At 32.2% G+C, this 21,481-nt stretch overlaps 2 protein-coding genes across 2 annotated transcripts in view; both read right to left on the reverse strand.

Annotated features, from left to right (window-relative positions):
• Positions 1 to 926: 926 nt before the first annotated feature.
• Positions 927 to 21,481, reverse strand: part of LOC142617791 (putative disease resistance protein RGA1) — a 75,872-nt gene continuing 55,317 nt past the window's right edge. The window contains exons 2-20 of the mRNA XM_075790760.1: positions 8,690 to 8,797; positions 8,355 to 8,441; positions 7,888 to 8,171; positions 7,386 to 7,469; positions 7,229 to 7,291; positions 6,989 to 7,133; positions 6,491 to 6,551; positions 5,905 to 6,327; positions 5,739 to 5,767; positions 5,455 to 5,580; positions 5,270 to 5,367; positions 4,984 to 5,161; positions 4,756 to 4,861; positions 3,673 to 4,006; positions 3,443 to 3,514; positions 2,980 to 3,097; positions 2,625 to 2,713; positions 2,157 to 2,473; positions 927 to 1,467 (exon numbers count right to left, since the gene is read on the reverse strand). The gene's annotated coding sequence lies outside the window, so the exon portion shown is untranslated. The remainder of the gene's footprint in view (positions 1,468 to 2,156; positions 2,474 to 2,624; positions 2,714 to 2,979; positions 3,098 to 3,442; positions 3,515 to 3,672; positions 4,007 to 4,755; positions 4,862 to 4,983; positions 5,162 to 5,269; positions 5,368 to 5,454; positions 5,581 to 5,738; positions 5,768 to 5,904; positions 6,328 to 6,490; positions 6,552 to 6,988; positions 7,134 to 7,228; positions 7,292 to 7,385; positions 7,470 to 7,887; positions 8,172 to 8,354; positions 8,442 to 8,689; positions 8,798 to 21,481) is intronic.
• On the reverse strand, positions 11,257 to 12,791 carry LOC142617796 (putative disease resistance protein RGA4). The gene has a single exon (XM_075790763.1). The coding sequence runs from the start codon at positions 12,684 to 12,686 to the stop codon at positions 11,340 to 11,342; it is 1,347 nt and encodes a 448-aa protein (XP_075646878.1). The 5' UTR covers positions 12,687 to 12,791; the 3' UTR covers positions 11,257 to 11,339.

Genomic DNA, 21,481 nt, shown 5'->3' on the forward strand with positions numbered 1-21,481 from the left:
TTTCGCTTAAAATATAAGAGGTTTTATTCTAGTTCTTGAAAATTTATAATGCCCATCTATCTATTTTTGTTATATTTTTTGTTTATGTGTAACACAATGCATATTTTAGGGATCGAAATAGAATCAAGACTATTTTAGGAATGAATGAAAGTTTATCTTTGAAATATGCTTTCAATTTTTTTTTCGTCCTTTAATAATAAAAAAAAAAGATTGGAGGAAAATACCAATTGAAGAACATTTGAATTGTTTATGGAAGAATGAGAATGAAGATAAAACTTTAACCCATAATGAATTATCTCCAACGTTCTTTCTATTCTAATGCTTGAGATATAGCATAAACAACAATAGAGACCTGCAGATGACAACCTCCCTGTTCCATTGGTTTCACAGGCTTCTCCTTGCATAGAAATCTTGAGCTCATAAAAATTGAGAAGGTGACAAGTGCATAGGCAATATTGGCAAAAGACTTTGAAATTTGCCTTGCTTGTGCCATAGAAGAGACTAAACCTCCTGCCTATGCCATTAAAAACTACCCATTCTCAAAATCACATTTGAAAATATACACATCATACTTTCCAAAATCACAAATCAACATAGCCGGTACAAACTAACATGAAAATTAAAAAAATATGCAAGTATACATGGTCAGAATTGAAGTTCTAAGAGTTGCTCACTATTTATGAAATTTGCATTGATCATATCATTGCCATTAGCTTTTTTCCAATTGATCCCGAGTGGAATAGCAGAAGCAACCCAACACCGAGTTGGCTGGGTTGACTATAGATTGACTGTTGCAAGAAAGAGTATTCAGATGGCACTCCTGGATAAGTTTTATTTATAAAAATATTATGGCTTTAGAAAGATCTAACAAATAATTATTATGAGCAAAAAAAAAAAAGAATGAAAGAGAAATAGACAACCACACACGAGAGAACACCAAGAATTTACGTGGTTCGGCCTTTGGCCTACATCCACGGGCGGTGACAAGGAGAGAGTTTCACTAACAAATACGGAGAGTACAAAGGTGGTGTAGATCCACTCTCACAAACCCAAACCCCAATACACCCAAATAACTCTATATCAAAGAGTTCTCTCTCAACACTAACATAATTCAAGGCTAAACAATAGTTGCCGTCCATGCACAGAAGTCGATCAGAAAAAAGCTAATAGACAATCCAATTCAAATTCATATCAACATTGACTACCACAGTTACATAATTTCTTGATTCAGGACAGCCATTGCTTCTTTAATGGCTTGGGTAGATCCACCAGAGATGGCATCCTTGATCTTTTTCACTTTAGCCTCTACATTCTCCTTGTCTAGCTAGGAACATTGTCTCCTAGCTCTTTTAGTTGCTTCTAGTATGGTACAAAACTGAGTTAGCTTGGTTCTTTGTGTCTATGGCATCCCTCTTTTCCTTGTCTTCCTTTTGCAAAATTTTCAACTTCGTTAACCATCCTATCCACCTACAAAATTTTTATTTTGTACATACAAACATGGGGTTTAGTAACATAATTAGGTTACTAATATAAAATGTGAACGTTTCCATTCATTTTTATTTATTTATTAATCGAAAAACATAGATGCTAGAAATGCTGAGATTTCAGAAAGAAAAGAAAGATACAGGTTCTTTGTAGAACATGGTAGCATCATTGAAATGGGTAATTAAAAAAAAAAAAAAAAGTTCCTTGTGCCACAATATAAATTATAAGAAAAAAAAAATTGAAGTTACAAAAATGAGGAAATTCAAGCATTTTTCAGTCTATAACAAATTAGAACATAAACAAGGGCAGGCGGGGGGGGGGGGGGGGGGTGAGGGAATTTGTAGCCACTGCCAATGGCTATGGTTCTAGACCAATATAAGAAAGCAGCATATTCCACAAATGGTCTAAATTTTTCTTTATATATATATATATATATATATATATATATATATATATATATAGTTATTTATCAAATAGATAAATTAGTTATAGTTAGCTAAGATAGTTTGGGTTTCAGGCTTATTCAAACTCATTCTAATAATATCTCTAGCCACAACATTTTCAACCACCAGATTCTAATTCATGCCTTCTATTAATAACTAAAACTTGCTATATCTAGTTTGAGTAAAAACCAAATTCTCTTCAAAACAACAGTTTTTGCAAATACATACCTCATCACTTTGTGCGATGGTGCTAGCACCAGTTTTGTTGTCTAAGCAAAAGCTTCCAAGGGATTTGTTGTCCCTCATGAACTCTCTCTCACCCTTTTTTCAGAGAGATAAATACCTCTCTCTCACCCTTATAGACAAAAATCTCTTCACTGGTCTATCCATCTGCCGCGTTGGAGAACAACTCTGATTTGGAAGTTGGTGAAGTTGTCTTCCTTGGGATATTTTTTGTCATTACACAACCCAAAGTTTCAAGTCTTTCTACGGTGAGACATCCAAGAGCACAATGTCAATAACTTCTCTAGCTAAAAAACACCAGTCTAGAAATAAAAGAGACAAAAATAAGTATTGATGCCTCAACAGTTAGTGCAAGTTCCAATCAATATTAAAATAGACAATATCAGAAATCGAGAGCTCTACTTGTTTTTTTATGTGAAGAAAAATAGAATGATCCCAAAACAAGGAAATCACCTTAGCTGTTGACTTGTTGCACTTGTTCATGTGGTTCTGAATATGCCTTGATATAAACACATTCTTTCATTCTGCGTTTCCAATTCAATCTACATCCAATTCAAAAGTGATTAGAGTAAAAAACATTACAATTTGAGTTACTAAAAGGATTAGGATTGTTAATTAACATTTTTGTAGTATATGTATATATGAAAACATTATGATTTGAGCAGAGTAAGGCCAACCCTCCCCTTTTTGTTGTTGACTTTGGAATATTTATTAGACTTTTTTGTTTGATTTGGAAGCAAATTGATTTAACTCAAGCACCATAGTATTGATAAGCACGAATTAGAAATCCCAATGCGAGTAGGATTACCTCATCAATATCTTTGAAGTAAAGCTTTGTATCTCTTAAGGAAGTTTCAATTGGAGCTCAAAGCCAATGAGAAAGTTAATTGCAGCTGTAGTCCAGTGAACTTAAGCAGGCAAGTAGACTACCAGATGACAGAAAAAGTGAGTTCAAAATCAAAAGAAAGAAAACTGAAGTGATGGAGATAAAACAAATATAGTGATATTACAAAAAAAGAACTATGCATTTGATGTGAGAATTCAATTGGTTAACTCTAAATTTTCATTTTATTGATCCTATCTTTGTATCCAAATAGCGTGCTTAAAGTAAAATCCATCACAGCACTTCTGCATGTCCAAACTAAGTTATTTGTACAATGAACAAAAATCAGACATAATATAAGAACCCAAAAACCACACTGGATATTGTTGTTCGTTGATGAAAATAGGTAGTAATAATAAAGTGTTAAAGCTCACAAAATAACAAATACCTGAACATAAAACAGCTTCCTAGAGGGTAGTTGTTAATAATGATCATTCACCAGAATGTTATTGATATTACTCTGTTTATTCAAAATCAAGAACATAAACAAAGAAGTGTCATTTTGTAGTTTATATAAAGGCAGAAATCATTGGAATGAACAAACAAATGTGAATCATATCTAGAATGAAATTTGTATGCAAAGGGAAAAAAGAATGAAACACAAAACAAGATAATCACCTAAGCCATGGACTCGTTGTACTTGTTCCTAAGGTTCTGAACCAATTCAAATTCACATCAACATTGACTACCACAGTTACATAATTTCTTGATTCATGACAGCCATCGCATCTTTAATGGCTTGGGTAGGACCACCAATGATGGCATCCATGACCTCATTCACTTTAGCCTCTACATTCTCCTTGTCTAGCTAGGAACATTGTCTCCCAGCTCTTTTAGTTGCTTCCAATTTGGTACAAAACTGAGTCAGCTTGATTCTTTGTGTCTATGGCATCCCTCTTTTCCTTGGTCTTCCTTTTGCAAAAATTTCAGCTTCTTTAACCTTCCTATCCACCTACAACATTTTTAATTTGTACATAGAAACATGAGGTATAGTAATATAATTAGGTTAGGTTTACAGGTACTAATAAAAAAAGTGAATGTTTCCATTTTTTTTGTTTTTTTAAAATCGAAAAACATATATGCTTGAAATGCTGAGTTTTCAGAAAGAAAAGAAAGATGTAGGTTCTTTGTAGAACATGGTAACATCATTGAAAGAGGTAATAAATATAAAAACAAGAAGCTCCTTGTGCTACAATATAAATTATAAGGAAAAAAAAAATTGAAGTTAAAAAAACAAAGAAATAAAAGCATTTTTCAGTCTACACACTAATTAGAACATAAACAGGACCGGGGGGGGGGGGGGGCCGGGGGGATTCGCAGCCACTGCCAATGGTTATGGTTCTAGAACTATAATATAAGAAAGCATCATATTCCACTAGCGGTCTAAATTTTTCTTGATATATGATTAGTTATTTCTCAAATAGATAAATAGATTATAGTTAGCTAAGATACTTGGGTTTTAGGCTTATTCAAAATCATTCTAATAATATCTCTAGCCAAAACGTACTCAACCACTAGATTCTAATTTATGCCTTCTGTTAAGAACTAAAACTTGCTATATCTAGTTTGAGCAAAATCCAAACTCTCTTCAAAAGTTTTTGCAAATGCATACCCCATCACTTGACATGGTGCTAGCACTGGTTGTCCCTCACAAACTCTCTCTCACCCTTTTTTTCAGAGAGATAAATACCTCTCTCTCACCTTGATAGACATTAATCTCTTCACTGGTCTGTCCATCTGCTGCGGTGGAGAACACCTCTGATTTGGAAGTTGGTGAAGTTGACACCACCCAAAGTTTCAAGTCCTTCTATGGTGAGACATCCAAGAGAACAATGTCATTAACTTCTCCAGCAATAAAACACCAGCCTGGAAATAAAAGTAACAAAAAAATAGTAAGTTGAATTACATAATAACAAGAAAGGGACAAACCTGAACTACAGCCCCAAGAACAAAAACTTCATCCATATTTTTCAGCTCCTAAACAGCTGGGATACAAGTTGAATTACATCCATATCTTTGAAGGAAAGCTTTGCATCTCTCTTGGAAATTTCAACTGGTGCCGAAAGCTTATGAGTTGTAATCCAGAGAACTTAAGCAGGCAATTAGACTACCAAATGAGAGAAAAAGAGAGTTCAAAATCAAAAGAAAGAAAACTGAAGTAATGGAGATAAAAAAAAATACAATCATATTACATATGACTACTAAAAAGGCATACCTGTCTAACAAATCTGAACACAGTTCTTCAAATTTGACACTAGTCAGTGTGGTGTCAATGTGTTTTGGGCCATCTGAATGGCGATAATGAAAGGTAAACTGGAAAAGCAAATGTTTTTTCTCTGTGATTATGGCAAAGAGAGAGAGATCAACTTAAAGAAAGAAGGCATAGAAACAGCCACATACCTAATATTATTGGTCTAAGTAAGAGATGACAGCTCCATCTTTGCTTTCTCAGCAGTCTCTATGAGACGTTGTAGAGCTTGCCTGTCATTCAGAAGATCTATGCCTTCATCTTTCTTAAAGTTTATTCTGTATTTAAAATTATAGAATGTAAGGGTGTAATTTAGTAACATATAACAATAAATCAGAAAACAAGGAATATAAGGTAATGATCTACTAATATCTCTTGTTTCAAACTTGTTGAAATCATCACCTCCTAGATGAGTATCAGCCAAGGTAGAACGTACCTCAAATACTTCATCTCCAGCCTCAAGAACTGCATAGGAAAGACATAACAGAAGTATATAAGGTTCATTACCTATTCTTTATATATTTACATGTCACAACTTGAGATTCTTCAAATTTGATTATGATCAAACATAATATTTGATTATAAACAAGTTTAATTGGTACCTTAGCTACATCAGCTTCTCAAATCCAGAAACTATCCAAGCAATACATCCCATCATCAGATTTCCACAGAAATTTCTTCAGATTATCTGATTCTTCTTGATAATTGGCATATTCTAGATGTTTAATCCCTACAAAATATTTCTCAAGATAGTTCTTATAATTAAGTTCATATGGATGCTTTAAAGTACAGTTATGTATATAGGTAAAAGGGTTCCAATTTGAAAAGCATTAAAAAAAAAAATTCATAACAAGCTTGTTTTGTTATTGAAACAATTACACTAACATAAATGTTTGCAATCAGCTTAGGTTTCACAGAGGGTGGCTGAAAATTCTAAGAACCAGTCACCCTGAAATTGAACTTTAACTGAAGATAGGCAGTAATCTTGTTGCTAACACCAAGGTACAGTCTTCATCTGCTTCAACCTATCAAAAATAAGTTTGAGAATTAACTTAAGGAAAAGGAAAAGATAGGAAAATAATACTATTTCTACTATCTTGCAATCAAATTTCCAAAAATTCAAAACAAGTGAACCATGTAACCTAATCTATGTAATAAGATATATAAAGATAGGACTAAGATATGCACCTATTTATCTTGCATTTGCTGTAAATTCACTAAAAACTTTCTGTTTCCAAACTCAAAGTTCCTGCATACAGAATTCAATAACTGATAAATTCACTAAACCTGAAACAAAAAGGAAGAATGAAGAGAGCCAGTATTTGGTAAATTCAAAGTAAACTTAGAAAGGAGATGCACAAATGTAAGAAAGTAGTGGCGTTAAATCCCTCTGGTCAACTGACTAGATCTCAAGATTTTTTTTTTCTCAATAATATTGGTGTTATGAAGCATCTACCTAAGTGAAAAACAATTTTTTTTCCCTTCCCAGTTCCCAAATAACAATTTACTGAGATAAAAATAAATAAAAATTTATAGTTGCATTGTAGAGAACATGATTTTTATTACTCAATTTATGATTCATATGGTTATAGAGTGAAGTGAGTTCCAGAAACTAAAGCTACAAACTGAGAATCGTGGCCTACTTGTTTTAATTAAGAAATAAATATAGTGAGTTGAAATAATTACATGTTTAGGTTGAAAATTTTCAGTAGCATCATTAAAGAGTTGTCAAATATCCAAGGAATCAGCTGCAAGAATAATGAAGCCGTTCTTGAAAAGGAACAACTCTTCTGTTTACACCTAGTTGTGATCTTTATCCATGCCAAACGTCCTGAAATAAGTTTTAGAACATAAGAAAATAAGCATATAAATGAAAGGAAAAAAGAAGAAGAAGATTTTCCAACAATTTTTTCATTAGAGGCTTACATAATTGTAGTATTGACTCACTTTGGAGATCAGAAACTCTGGTCTGTTTTTATATTCCATACACTGCACAAAAATTATACTTCTAATTGAAGGAAAACATGAGGAATTTGGATAATTTATAAACAAAGAAAACTTAATTTAAAGGAGATGAATGGACCTGTAGTAATATTGGACCAGAACATCCTTCTAAAATACATTCAATTAAGGATTCAAGCAGTCTTGGACCATTTCCCACCAATTTCTGCCAGGAATCATTCCAAAAAAGTGAGGAAAAAAACATAAAACAAAGTTTCTAATATTATGTTTCATGTCAGTTTGGTTTACAAAAAAAAGGACTACGCATTTGATGTGAGAATTCAATTGATTTTTTTTCTCCCCTTTCAAATGACAAACTATGTTATGTATAACTCTATATGTTTATTTTATTGATCCTAACTTTTTATCCAAATATTGTGCATAAAGTAAAATCTATCACAGCACTTCTGCATGTCTAAACTCAAAATCAGAAGCCATACTTTAATCCAAACTAAGTTATCATTGTACAGTGAACAAAAACCAGCAATTATGTAAGAATCCAAAAAACCATATCTGGATATTTTGTTTGTTGATATAAATAGGAAGTAATAATAAAGAGTTGAAGCAAAAAAAATAATAAATACCTGAATATAAAACCACTTCCTAGATGGTGGTTGTCAAATAATGACCTCTCACCAAATGTTATCAAAATATCAACAAGTACCAGACTTCAATCTATTTAGTTGATTTTTCCGAAGATCCGGAAGCAAAGCACCATTTCAGGCAGGAGACAGGAAAAGAAACGGCTCCGAAGAAAGAAATTGGGCTTCCCAATGCTTCCCCGGACCATCAAACAACAAGAGAGTGTAGCTTTTTTGAAGAAGTTAAGGGCTTGAAATTGAGTACTGCCTTCCCGAGTGTACTTCGCCTAAAGAATGCAACAGAAAAGTGTCATTTTATAATTTATATAAAGATAGAAATCAATAAAATGAACAAACAAATGTGGATTTATGCGTCTTCCCTCTTGGGTCCCCACTTAATATAAGAATCATATCTAGAATGAACATTTTACGTGAGGGAAAAAAGAATGAACCCAAAACAAGATAATCACCTTAGCTGTTGACTTGTTGCACTTTTTCATATGGTTTTGAATATGCCCAGATACATGCACCTCCTTTCATTTTGATTCATTCTACATCTAATTTCAAAAGTGAGAAGAGTCAAAAACATTACAAATTTTTTATAAGTTAAAAAAAAAAAAATTGAGCAGTGTAAGGCCAACCCTCCCCTGTTCATTTGTTCCAATTGTTAAGACATTTTTTGATTGATTTGAAAGCAAATTGATTAACTCAAGCACCATTGTTTTGATAAACACAAATTGGAAATCCCAATGCTATTCCAAAAAATTCAATAATCATTAGATTATAAATGAATCTAACCGAATACCTTCGCAGCATCAACTTCCCAAATCTTGAAACTATCCAAGTGATTTATCCCATGACCATATTGCCCCAGAAACTTATTCAAAATCTTCAGATAATTATCTCCATTAAGCTGTTAACAGAACACAAAGCATGTATTTTAAAAAAATATTAACAATAACCCTTTAAAGTAGAACTCTGAAGCAACATTCAACAGTTCGGTTGTCGAAATTCTCTGATGTTTTATTACCAAAAAACCTAAACAAAATAACAATTCAATTATACCAGGGCTGAATATATATATATATATATATATATATATATATATATATATATATATATAATATTGTTTCTATAAAGAATAGAATTCGAAAAAGAAACTGATTTTAATTAATTATATGGAAATCAACGAAATACAAATAATATAATTGTAAAAAGCTCAGTTTCTTTTGAAAGCATAGAATGCGTACCAAGTGAAAGAGGGGAGGGGCTGTTGCAGAAGACGAAGTAGAGCCGTTTGCTGCTGTGGTCTCAATACCATTTGATTTCCAAATTAGGGAAATCCTTTTCGATTTTATTTTTGTATTTTTCAGATAACTGAGGACACTCCCCAATTTCCAGTTCTCGTAAAGACTTGAGACAACCATCATTAGGCAGTGTTGTGAGATTGGGACAATTCCAAATGTAAAGCTTTTCAAGTGAGATTGGATTCCTAATTGATTCGGGGAAAGTAATCAAATTGGGAAAGCCTTCAATCCGCAGCGACCGTAAAGAAGTGAGACAACTAATCTCAAGAAGTGATGTCAGATTAGGCTCGCATCTGAAAATCCCAAGATATTCAAGTGAGGTGAGCTCTGGCAGAGTCATTAAATTGGGACAGTTTGAAATGAGGAGCTCTTTTAGGGTGGAAATACATTGAAGACCCACAGGGAGAGACTTCAGTTTCGGAATGCCTTTGAAACTTAAACTACGGAGGCAAATGAGGCATCGCCATTCCGTGCCATCATCATGCATGTCTCTTAATGGATCGAACTCCTCACAATTGTGAATTGATAGCCAACAGAGGGAGGTGAGATTACGCACCGCTCCAGACATAGATGTTAGTCTAGGGCAATTCCAAATTCGTAGTTTCTTGAGAGAATATAGTGCCCACTCAGCCGGAAGAGACTCTATATCTTCTACAGAACCCAAAGTCATTTGATTTAATTTGGAGAGAGGAGAAGAAGAGGATAATGAAGAGGAGGAAGAGGGAACTAAAAAACTCATTGACATTGTCTCTTGCAAAGGCTTCGAACTGACATTCTGTAACCATAGAGATTCTTTGAGATTGGGAAACAGGGGCATGGAAGTCAATTTAGGGCAATTTTCAATCCACAAATAGGAAAAAAGAGGAAATAAAGGCAGTGAGTCGTGAGACTGATCTTGTGGATGATCTGGTGTTGACGCAGATGATGTTGCAACTAAATCCCTCCCTGTTCTCCCCCACCATCCCTTCAAATTAGGACATTCCATTATTGTGAGTGACTTTAAAGATGGGAAGAACGGTGTTGATAATGCTGTGGATGAAGCAGACACCTCTTTACTCATATCATTATCGGATATGTACTCCAAATCATTCATCGTATAGAGACTTAGAGATTTTAAAAAGAGGAGACGAGACAATGGTGGCAGATATCGGCATCTCTCACAATTCTCTATCCTTAAATCAACAAGATTTGTGAGAGAAGAGACCCAACTTGAAAATTTCACACCCTTGTACCCGTACACTTCCAAATATTTGAGATTTTCGTGTGGTTGAGGGTCTTCTAATAACTTCACATCTTCATTATTATCTACTTGATCTTGATGATTCCATTTTAATATCAATTTTTCAAGATGTTGCTTCTCCCTTAAATTCACAACAATGGATTCTGAGTTAGATTCTTCCAACCGTTCCAAATGTGTGATCTCTAATGTTCCTCGCAGGTTGTTTAGATCCTTCAATTCGCCTAATCCACCAATGTGGGAGGAGGTGCTCACAATGAATAATGGTAATGTTTGAAGTGAAGTCATTTGCCCTAATCCACAAGGCATATGACTTAAATTATCACAACCATCATTATAAAGATGTCTGAGGCTAACCAATTCTCTGAACTTTTTGGGTAATTCTTTAAGACCTCTACAACCATTAAGTTTTAGTACTTGCAAATTCAACAATGTAGTAATTGAGTCAGGGAGAGTTACAATATCCTTGTTAAAAGAAACATCAAGATACTTTAGATGTATTAACTTCCCTATAGAATTTGGCACTCTTGTGATCTGCAATCGATGTAAATCTAATGCACGCAAGTGTTTGAAACTCGAAATAAGAGTATTCAACATTGACTCATCCAAAACAGATCCATACATTTCACCTGTTTGAAGAAATGTCCGTATCTTGTTTGATTTAACCGATGACTTTAAAGTTTCAATAAAAGACATGTCAATAAAAAATGGACATGATACATGACGATTTTTTTTTTCATCAATTTTTTTCCCACGAAAATCAATGATCCTACACTCCTCACCTGCGATAGATTTTGCAAGATCATGAATTAAATCATGCATCTTGTATTTTAGGATTCCATAGACATTTGTTACTTCTTCAAAGAAGGACCTCCAAAGTAAATATTCGAAGTAATCATCACCAACATCCTCTAATTGTTGGTTTTCGTTTGATGATTGGATAAACCCTGTGCTATCCATAGTTGTATCACTGTTTCCTTATCCATCTCATAATCTTTGGGAAACAAAGAGCAATAAGTGAAACAACTCTTCAAATGTGATGGGAGATGATTATAACTCAACTTTAAAATTGGTAAAATTTCACCCCATTGAGTTACATTTGCTTCTATTTTATTCTTCACGAATGACCATTCAGACTCTTTTTTTTTTAAGTGTAACAAATTTCCTATGGACTTTATAGCAAGTGGAACCCCTTGACACATGTTTACAATCTCCCTTCCAATTTTCACTAGTTTAGGATTGTTGGCCTCTTGCCCTTTTTTAAATGCCACTCGCCCAAATAAATCCCAAGATTTTTCTTGGGACAGACCTTCGAGAGAAAATGGTTGAACTGTGCCTGTAATCTCTGCAACCAATCTAAGACGACTAGTTATTAGAATCTTACTGCCTTTGGAACCACCCATTAAAAGACTTTTCAATTCACACCAGTTTTCATCATTCCATATATCATCTAAGACAAGTAAGTATTTTTTTCCATCAATTTTTTTACGAAGTTGGCTTTGCAACTGATCTAGTGCATTATCAGAACTAGATGCTATTATCTTTTCGATAATTATTTTTAAATCAAAAACATCAGAGATGCATGCCCACATTTTTAACTCAAAGTATTTTTGAACTTCCTCATCATTATACACATATTTAGCAAGTGTAGTCTTCCCTAGGCCCCCAATCCCCACAATGGGAATGACCGAAACATTCTCTTCTACATTAGAGTCAAACAACAGGTTTATGACCTTCTGTTTGTCCTCATCCCTCCCAATAACATCTTCTCCCTGAACATAAGAGTGAGTCTCCCTCTTCCTACTCATATCATTTGTCTCTACGTTGTCTACTTTCAAGTTAAACTTGTTCTTATCTTCTGCTATTGCATTTAGCTTTTGCCTCATCGCCTTTATTTTACGACTCATCTTATAACGAAAAGCAAGTGGGTTTGAACATGAAAAGCAAGTGCGTACCTCTTTTACGACTTTATTCCCACTCACCAGGCTTCGCCTTGTAGCTTCAGTGTAAAACTCGCTGAACAAGTCATCTGCCTCATAAATTGCATCGTTGAGCTTTTCGAGCCAGTGCTTGACTTGATGGTTATGACTTTGCTGCTCCGCTGCATCCTGAAGTACAGCTTGGATTGTGGAAACAGTGTCCTTGAGTTTTTCAAGCTCACCTTCGACACCCCAGAATGATCCAATCTCTTGAAAAGTCTGAGAGCCCAGATTTTCAATCATTTTCTGTGCAAGACCAAAGAGGATTGCATCAGCCATTTCTTGGTAGTAGATGAAAGGAAAGCTTAAAGAGAGAGATGAATGCTGGCTAGAAGTGATGAAGTGTGAGAAAAAGTAAAGCTGCAGTGAAGGAAGACCGAGTTTTAAAGTGGACGAATGTCATCGATATCATTCGTTTTCTATGGTCATTTCCTTGGTACAATAATGCAGAGAAAAAACAACCAAAAGAAAACAAGTGGGACAGAGGCTTAGCTGGAAAATTATTGTCACAGTCATACCATCATTCTAATGGAAGACAGTGTCCAAAAGTTGGGCCCCAGTGAGAACTGCACTATAAAGTATCAACGCAAGGAATGTGAATTTTTTGCTAACCAATTTTCTGTCTTCAAAAAAAAAAAAAAAAAAATATATATATATATATATATATATATATATATATATTTCTTAGGAAAAAGTAGTTTTAGACATTGAATTGGTTGGGCAAGATCATGCCTTCCAGCCGAAGTATATCAATTAATTATATACGTAAAATTTTTAATACACTTGTAAATTTTCGCAAATGCAACTACAAACTTTTTTCAACCAAAAAAAAAAAAAAAACTATTAAATTTTAATAATTTTGTGTGTGTTTATATATTATACAAACAATAGAGGAACCATAATCCAAAAACACACATATATATAATTAAAACCAAAATAAAAAGAAAATTCAATTAGAGTTTAATTAAATTTCAATTATTGTCTAATTTTACATTTTATGTCCTATTTAAGTTTTTTTAATTTTTATTCTAAGTAAGTTAATATTTTACAAAAGATAAAGAGTCTAAAATAAATAAATCCTCAAAAACTCAATAAACAAAAAGAAGAGTAAAGTCGTGTGTATATCCAAAATCTATATATATACACACACATACACACTTATATTTAAAGCCATAGTTGAAAAAAATTTAATTAGATACTAAATTAGTTTTCACTTGTGAGCTAATTTTGTATCAAGTGTCCACTACATTTTTTTAATCTTTGTGTCAAGTGAGTTAATGAATGCAAAATATATACTAAGAGTCCAATATTAATGAAACATTATTATTAAAAAAAATTATATATCTACTCAACAAAAATCATCACACTTTCTATCTTATTAGAAATAAGAATAAAAATTATTATAAGTTGTATTAAACTTAGGCAAGAATTTTAATACACATCTAAAAATCAATTAACATAACCACTGTAGTGTTGATTAGCACAAATTGGAGTGTAACTTAGTCACATCTGCTCTCCAAATCCTATATTGCCCAAGAAAATTCTAAACCTTCACATAATTTATTTTCAATTCTCTCCCTTAAATTTTAAAAGGTTCAATTCCCTTTCTTGAAAATTTATAATTACCATTTATCTATTTTTGTTATTTTATTTTTTCCTTTCATTAATTAAAAAAAAAAGTAATGAGTTTTAAAGTGTACTATCGCTGTCACTAGTTTTCTTTTGTCAATACTACACGTCCTAGAGCACATGCAGCATAATGGAAAATTTATTATGCCTGAAGCTTTAGTTGGAAAATTTATTATACCAGTCATATCATCATGAATTCTAGTGGTAGACTATGTCCAAAAGTCAGGCCCCCTGAGAACTGCAAAGTACACTAAACTTATGGTCCATCAATTTTAGCTAACCAATTTTCGTCTTAAAAAAAAATTATATCTTAGAAAAAAGTTTTCCTTTCTTTAATGGCTTTAAATTTTGGATAGGTTGTCCAAGATTCCATGCCGAAGCCAACATGCAATGCCAAAGTCTGCCGTCCTGATCAATAATTTTATATTTAACTTTTTTTTTTAATTTTTAATATATTAATTAGATTTTGCTAATGTGTATTCTAAGAGCACATAATTATTAATTATTTTTAAAAAAAATTATTAAGAACTGAAAAAATATTGGCAGTCTTTTCAATTTTTAAAAAAATATTTTAAAAAATAGATAGTTTAATGTGTGCCTTAAGGGCACATATTAACCGAACTCATATTAATTTTTGCACATGAAATCTTTTAATTTTAATATTATTTTTTGGATTGTGTTAACAGGCACCATAAGGTGCCCGTTAACAACACAATTTTAGATAATTTTTTCAATATTTTGACAATTTTTCAATTTTTGGTAATTTTTTTATCACTTTTTGGCAATTTTTTTACAACTTCTTTTCTGTTTTTAGAGATTTTTTTTTTTAGTGAAACACAAAAAAAGGAAACATTAGGGGTGTTTGGCAACCCTTTTCAAACAACAGTTTTCAATTTTTAAACAACATTTTACATATTTTCAGACACTTTCACTCACACATATTTCTACAAATATTTTCAAACAACAATTTTCAATTTTTAAACACATATACCAATCAACTTAAACACTCCCCTTATTTTTATTTTTTTTTTGTCCTATCCGTCTTCACATCACATCCCACCCACTCCCAGACGATATTTATGAAAGTCTCAGTTTTGTCTTTGACTTTGTCTCCCCTTTCCTTCTTTTTCTTCCTAATCCTATTTTGTTTTCATACTTCAGCCGAACTAACCTTTTTGGCTTAACAAAAAGTAACACTTAACCAAATCAAGAGCACTATATTTATAGTAAAAGCTATTGCCTCTTTTTATATAGTAGAAGTAGAAGTAGATACAACCAATACAAAAACTTATAGAACATAATAAAAGCACTCCACTAGGTTTCGTCCAACTGCTTAATTACATTTTGAAAATCTCATACATGACCACCGGGCTTAGAAGGAATAAATCTCATTTTTCAAAGGGAATATTTGGGCTTAACTAACTATATTTTAATACGCGTAAAAGAAGAGAATGAAAAAAGGGAAGTAAAATAAGTTTGAGAATAAAATGGGAAGGGAAATGAGTTTGAGAAGAAAATTACAAAACATCTCTCCATTTTACAGTCATTTTATTTAATAATAAGGATAACAGTAATTTACTCTCCATCATTTTAATTTCTATGCCTCTACCAAATATACATGATAGAAGGCAAATATTTTCTACTATCCCAATATCTTTTTATCCTCCCAACCAAATAGGATTATAAGAAGGAAAAAAAAAAATCAAATTTTAGACCAAGTGGATTTTTTTTTATTATTATTTAAATTTGAGAAAAAGCAGCATAGGCGAAGTGGTTATCTTTGTTTGCTTGAGGTAACTGTTATATAAGCCCTGAGATATTATTAAATGAATGAATAAATTTCTTTTCCACTACTAATTAGGTAGGGAGATAAACAAATGGACAAAGTCATAAATTAGCCCATAAGAGAGAATAAATACCATATGCTCAAAATCCAATTAAGTAGTCCTGGCTTTTAGTATGATGAAATAGTTCTTGCATGGATTATAACTCTGAAGAAATATACGCAAAAAAAATGGGTTTTGAGTCTCCTATTTTGCAAATGATAATGTGTGTTAAAGACAAAATTATAAATTTGCTTAGTACTCCCTTTTTTATAATTTCTCAGTAACCAAACACAACTACACATAAAATTTCACAGTTTAGAAAGAAAAAAATTAATAATAATAGAAGAGTCAAAGAACTTTATCATGTTTGGCAAGAATAAAATTTATTGAGCAGTGGCTAAAAGCTTTGCAAACGGAAGTGATGGTGGTGTCCTTGAAGTCTTGAACCCCTTTGATGGTGTTACGTACAAGTGCATGCAGGGCGGCTCGATCCGTTGCCCGGCACCTGCTTCTCCTGCTCACAAGCCTTGCTTGAGTGGTGGCTCAACGACATCATCATCACGTTCTATTCTTCCTCTTCAAGTGTAGTCAAATACACTGAGCTATGTCTGTCTAACCACATGCACTATGTATACATAAAAGAGTATTGCTATAGGAACCTAAACAATAGCACCAAATATTTCAGATCTGTTGGGAAATAATTTATTTAGATAAGGCAATAAATTTTTTGCTAAAAGTACTAAAAAAAAAGTTTAAAAGTTAACTAAATAGTATAATAAGACTCATGAGTAAAACTAAAAAATACAATAAAACTCATAAATAATAACAAAAATAAGTTAAAAATTCTAATAAAATGTGGTTTCATCACTTCCAAACACACTCCTCATATCCCTCTCACAAGCATTCACCTCCCTTTACTTCCACTACAATACAAAAGTAACATGAAGAGAAATATTGGGTCATTTTTTATATACCTATAGCATCAAACTTATCAAAATATAAAAGACACTTTAAATTTTAACTGAAATCAAGTCTTAAAACACGAATAAGATTTTAATAGTGCGGAACTATCGCCAATCTATTTTTAAAATAAGACATATATACTAAAGTATTGGGTTGAATCTAAAAAGAAAAAAAAAATGAATAAACTCTCTCAACAGACCACTATAATTATCTTTACCAAAACAGTACGAACGTATGTCATTAGTTTTCTTGTCATTTTTTTTTATACTCTTTTGTCATTTTCTTAGTACAATCATAATGGGAGTTAGACAGAGGCTTAGTTGGACAATTTATTGTGCCATTCACATCGTCATGAATTTTAATGATAGACCAGTCCAAAAGTTGGGCCCCCTGAGAATTGGAGTCTTTTGGCTAAATATTGCAAAAAATGAAGTTTTTTGTTATTATAGCCACTGTTCAAAGTTATTTAGCAAAATGAGGAAAGAGAATGAATTTCGGCAACAGCGTTGCCGAAATTGCATAAAAAAGTATGAGAGAGAAATAAATTTGCAGGTGATGGCAGGATTTGAATTTCGGTAATCCCATTACCGAAATTCCTACTGCCCAAACCATTACCCGAGTGAGTGCCCAAATAAAAACATTTGTTGCAATGCAATTGACCAAAATGGGAAAAAAAAAAAAAAAAAAAAAACCCAATTGAGGTGCCATTGCCGAAAATGAGAGAAAGAAAAAAGAAAAAAGAAGTCAATTGTGGCAATGGCATTGCCGAAAATGGGGGAAAATATTAAAAAAAAAAAAATCAATTGTGGCAATGGCATTGCCGAAAATGGGGGAAAAAGTAAAAAAAAAAAAAAAATCTATTGTGGCAATGGCATTGCCGAAAATGGGTGAGAAAAAAAAATTGTGGCAACCAAGTCGCCGAAAATGGAGGAAAAAAATCTTAATAGCATTTTTATGACAAATTACAAGTGGTTAGTTGTTATTGGTTTAAATTTAAACTTAATACTTAAGATAACTTTTGTCTTTAATAATAACAATCGGTAACTGTACGGTTAGGATTTGTTGTAAAAAATGTTGTGGATGTATCATTTTAAAAAAAATCGTAGTGTCAAAATAGAAAAAAAAAAAAAAAAGTGGCCAATTGTTTTGTGGCAATTGCATTGCCGAAATAGGGGGAAAAAAACAATTTGCCACTTTTTTTTTCTTCTATTTCGGCACCACAATTTTTTTGAGAAATGATATGTCTATAATATTTTATGATATTTTTACAACAAATCTAACTAGCGAGGTTGTTCTTGATTGTTATTATTGGGGCATAAAAGTTATCTTAGTATTAAGTTTAAATTTAAACCAATAACAACTAACCACTTGTAATTTGTTGTGAAAAATGTTGTGGGCAAGCATTTTTTTCCCTCCATTTTCGGCGACTTGGTTGTACAATTTTTTTCTCACCCATTTTCGGCAATGCCATTGCCACAATAGATTTTTTTTTTAAACTTTTTTTCCCCATTTTTGGCAATGCCATTGCCACAATTGATTTTTTTTAATATTTTCCCCATTTTCGGCGTGCCATTGCCACAATTGACTTTTTTTTTTTTTACTTTTCTCCCATTTTCGGCAATGGCACTTCAATTGGTTTTTTTTTTCTTTTTCTTTTTTTTTTCTTTTCTCTCATTTTCGGCAATGGCACCTCAATTGGTTTTTTTTTTTTTTTTTTTTTCCCATTTTCGTAAATGGCATTGCCACAATTGTTTTTATTTTGGCACTCAAACAGGTAATGGTTTGGGCAGCAGGAATTTCGGTAATGGGATTACCGAAATTCAAATCCGCCATCACCTTGCAAATTTATTTCTCTCTCATACTTTTTATGCGATTTGGCCAATTTGTTGCCGAAATTCATTCTCTTTCCTCATTTTGCTAAATAACTTTGAACAGTGGCTATAACAACAAAAAACTTCATTTTTTACAATATTTAACCAAAAGACTCCTGAGAATTGCACTAAACTTATGGTACATCAATTTAAGCTAACCAATTTTCGTCTTTAAAAAAAATTATATCTTAGAAAATTTTGACCGATTTTACAACGTCTAATATAAACACAAAAAAAAAAGTTAAAATTAAAAGATAGCATGTGCAAAAATTTATATATTGAAAATTAAAAAGGAAAAAAAAAAGTTAAATATAAAATTATTGATCAGGACAGCAGACTTTGGCATTACATGATGGCCTCGGCATAGAGGCATGATCTTGTACAACCCATCCAAAAGCAAAGAAAACATTTTTTCCTAGTCAAACCAAAAAATATTTGACCCAAACTTGATTTTTTTCATCCGAAGTAAAAATTGATTGACCTGTGATTCAACTCAATTTTTTTGCGAGTCAACTTGACCCGACCTGAATAACCTGTGACTCGACTTGTTAAAAAAAATTCGCTAAAAAAATTATTTAAACTACATACTGGGTACATAAAGCACAAAACACCAGAACCAAACCAATAGTCAATAAATTACATGACAAGACAATAGCTTCACATGCAATTTAAATATTTGAGCTTCAAAATCATCAACCATGATATGAAAGAACGAGACAAGACAACATGACACAACTATTAAAAAAAAAATCTCATTCATCGACTAGCATAGCCGTAGTCCAAAGCCAAAGCCCAAAGGCACAATTCACAAACGTGAAAAATAGAGTGAAATGTGACAACCACAACCACAATGTTTATTTTATAATGAGTCCGGTTAATGTATGTCCTAAGAACACATATTAAGTTATTCATTTTTAGAAATATTTTCTCGAAAATTGAAATAGCTGTCAATACTTTTTCAATTTTCGAGAAAAATATTTCTAAAAATGATTAATTATTGTGTGCCCTAAAGGCACACATTAGCAAAATCCTTTTATAATATGTTATGTTTATTTTTAAATATTTTTTTATTTAGTTTATCTTTCTAAGTAATCTAATTTTACTATTATTTTAAATGCAACAGGAATCTGTACACTTAAGAAGGCTGATAACTTCTTTCTCGAAAAAAAAAAGAAGGCCGATAACTTGACATGGTCCATGACATGTAGTTTTTTTTTTTTTTTTTGTGGGAATGATATTATTAGTAATGTAAACTTAAAACATACTTTTTACAAGTTTACAAGTTTGCTATCATGTGTGTGAATGTAGAAGTAAACTTTGCTTACTAGCAGGATTCCACTTCTAACACCTATTCTGTTTTGGTTGTCTTTAAAACTGATTAAGTTGGTCTGGCTAGCTACTACTGGATGGTTTTTTTATATACTAGTGCAGGACAATGAATTGTACAGACGTAAATCAAAATGAATGAATGGAGGATCTAGAGACTAAGCACACGAATTGTGCTTTTGATTAGTTCATATTAGCACCGTAGTGTCACCAAAGCAAGGGAAATCCCAATTATTTAATATTAGTGTACAATGCATGTGGATGTTATACGTGTTGGTAAATTACTAAATTTGATGTATACATCAGCTAATTGTACTCCATTATAGTTTGTCATTCTTTACTTACCACGTTCATTTTCTCTTCCTACTTTAAACAGATCGAAGATTATACCAAGATTAGCTTCTAGAAAGCTGGAACAAGATTTGCACCAAATTTAGGTATCAAGTATTTAGTGATAATTGGTAAGTGGTAACAGTATCACCAATGAGAATCTAATTATAGTTGAAGTACTCATAAACAAATGACAGATAGCATCTATTTCAAGAAAAAGAAAAAGAAAAAAAACCCTGTTTGAAAAATACGGGTCAACCTGACTCGATTCGCAACCCGATTGACCCATTTTGACTCGGTACCCGATTGACTCGCAAACCCGATTGACCCGACCCGACACACTCGTTTTGCCACATCTAGTTTATATATTATCATCTCACTGCATTTCTCTTCCTTCTTTTTCTCCATAATCCTATTTTGTTTTCACAATTCAGCCAATCGAATAGTTTTGGGTCAACAAAAAGCAACACTTGACCAAACCAAAAACACTATAGTTAAAGCTATTGGCTCTTTTTATATAATTAGTAGAAGTAGAAGTAGATACAACCAATAGTGGAACCATAATCAAGGGAATCAATATCATATCGGAAGTTGTTTCGGTTTGATCATAGGTACGAAATATTTCGGTACCGATTGATACCGGTGTACTATTTCGGAATTATCGCTAATTATATATATATATATATATATATATATATATATATATATATATATATATATATAATATTACATTCTAACCCAACCCAACATTGTAATTGTAAAATTATAATAATAATATAGATATTCAGGTATATATATAGATCTTTTTTTTTTCCCTTGGATTAATTCCTAAAAAAATGTAGTTTTATAATGAAAAATATATAAAAATTAAAAAAATAAAATAAAATGAAGGCTTAATTACTGAACAACAAGCGAAAATGTCATATCATATGAGTACAATTCAATCCACTAAAAAAAAGAAGAACAAAAGCTTAAATTTTAAATTAAAAAAAAGACTGTGGCTGTCATTCACATTCAAAAGGGCAAAACCCAAAACTTTTTTCAAACTCTTAATACTCTCCCATCAACCACTTGTCCTAGAAACTCACTTTTAATATATATTTTTTGAAAAATTTTGGTGCTACAACAA

The sequence above is a fragment of the Castanea sativa genome, chromosome 11, assembly GCF_040712315.1.
Source record: "Castanea sativa cultivar Marrone di Chiusa Pesio chromosome 11, ASM4071231v1".
NCBI lineage: Eukaryota > Viridiplantae > Streptophyta > Magnoliopsida > Fagales > Fagaceae > Castanea > Castanea sativa.

Coding starts and splice junctions, on each gene's coding strand:
- LOC142617796 (XM_075790763.1), bottom strand. CDS start 12,686: ATGGCTGATGCAATCCTCTTTGGTCTTGCACAGAAAATGATTGAAAAT.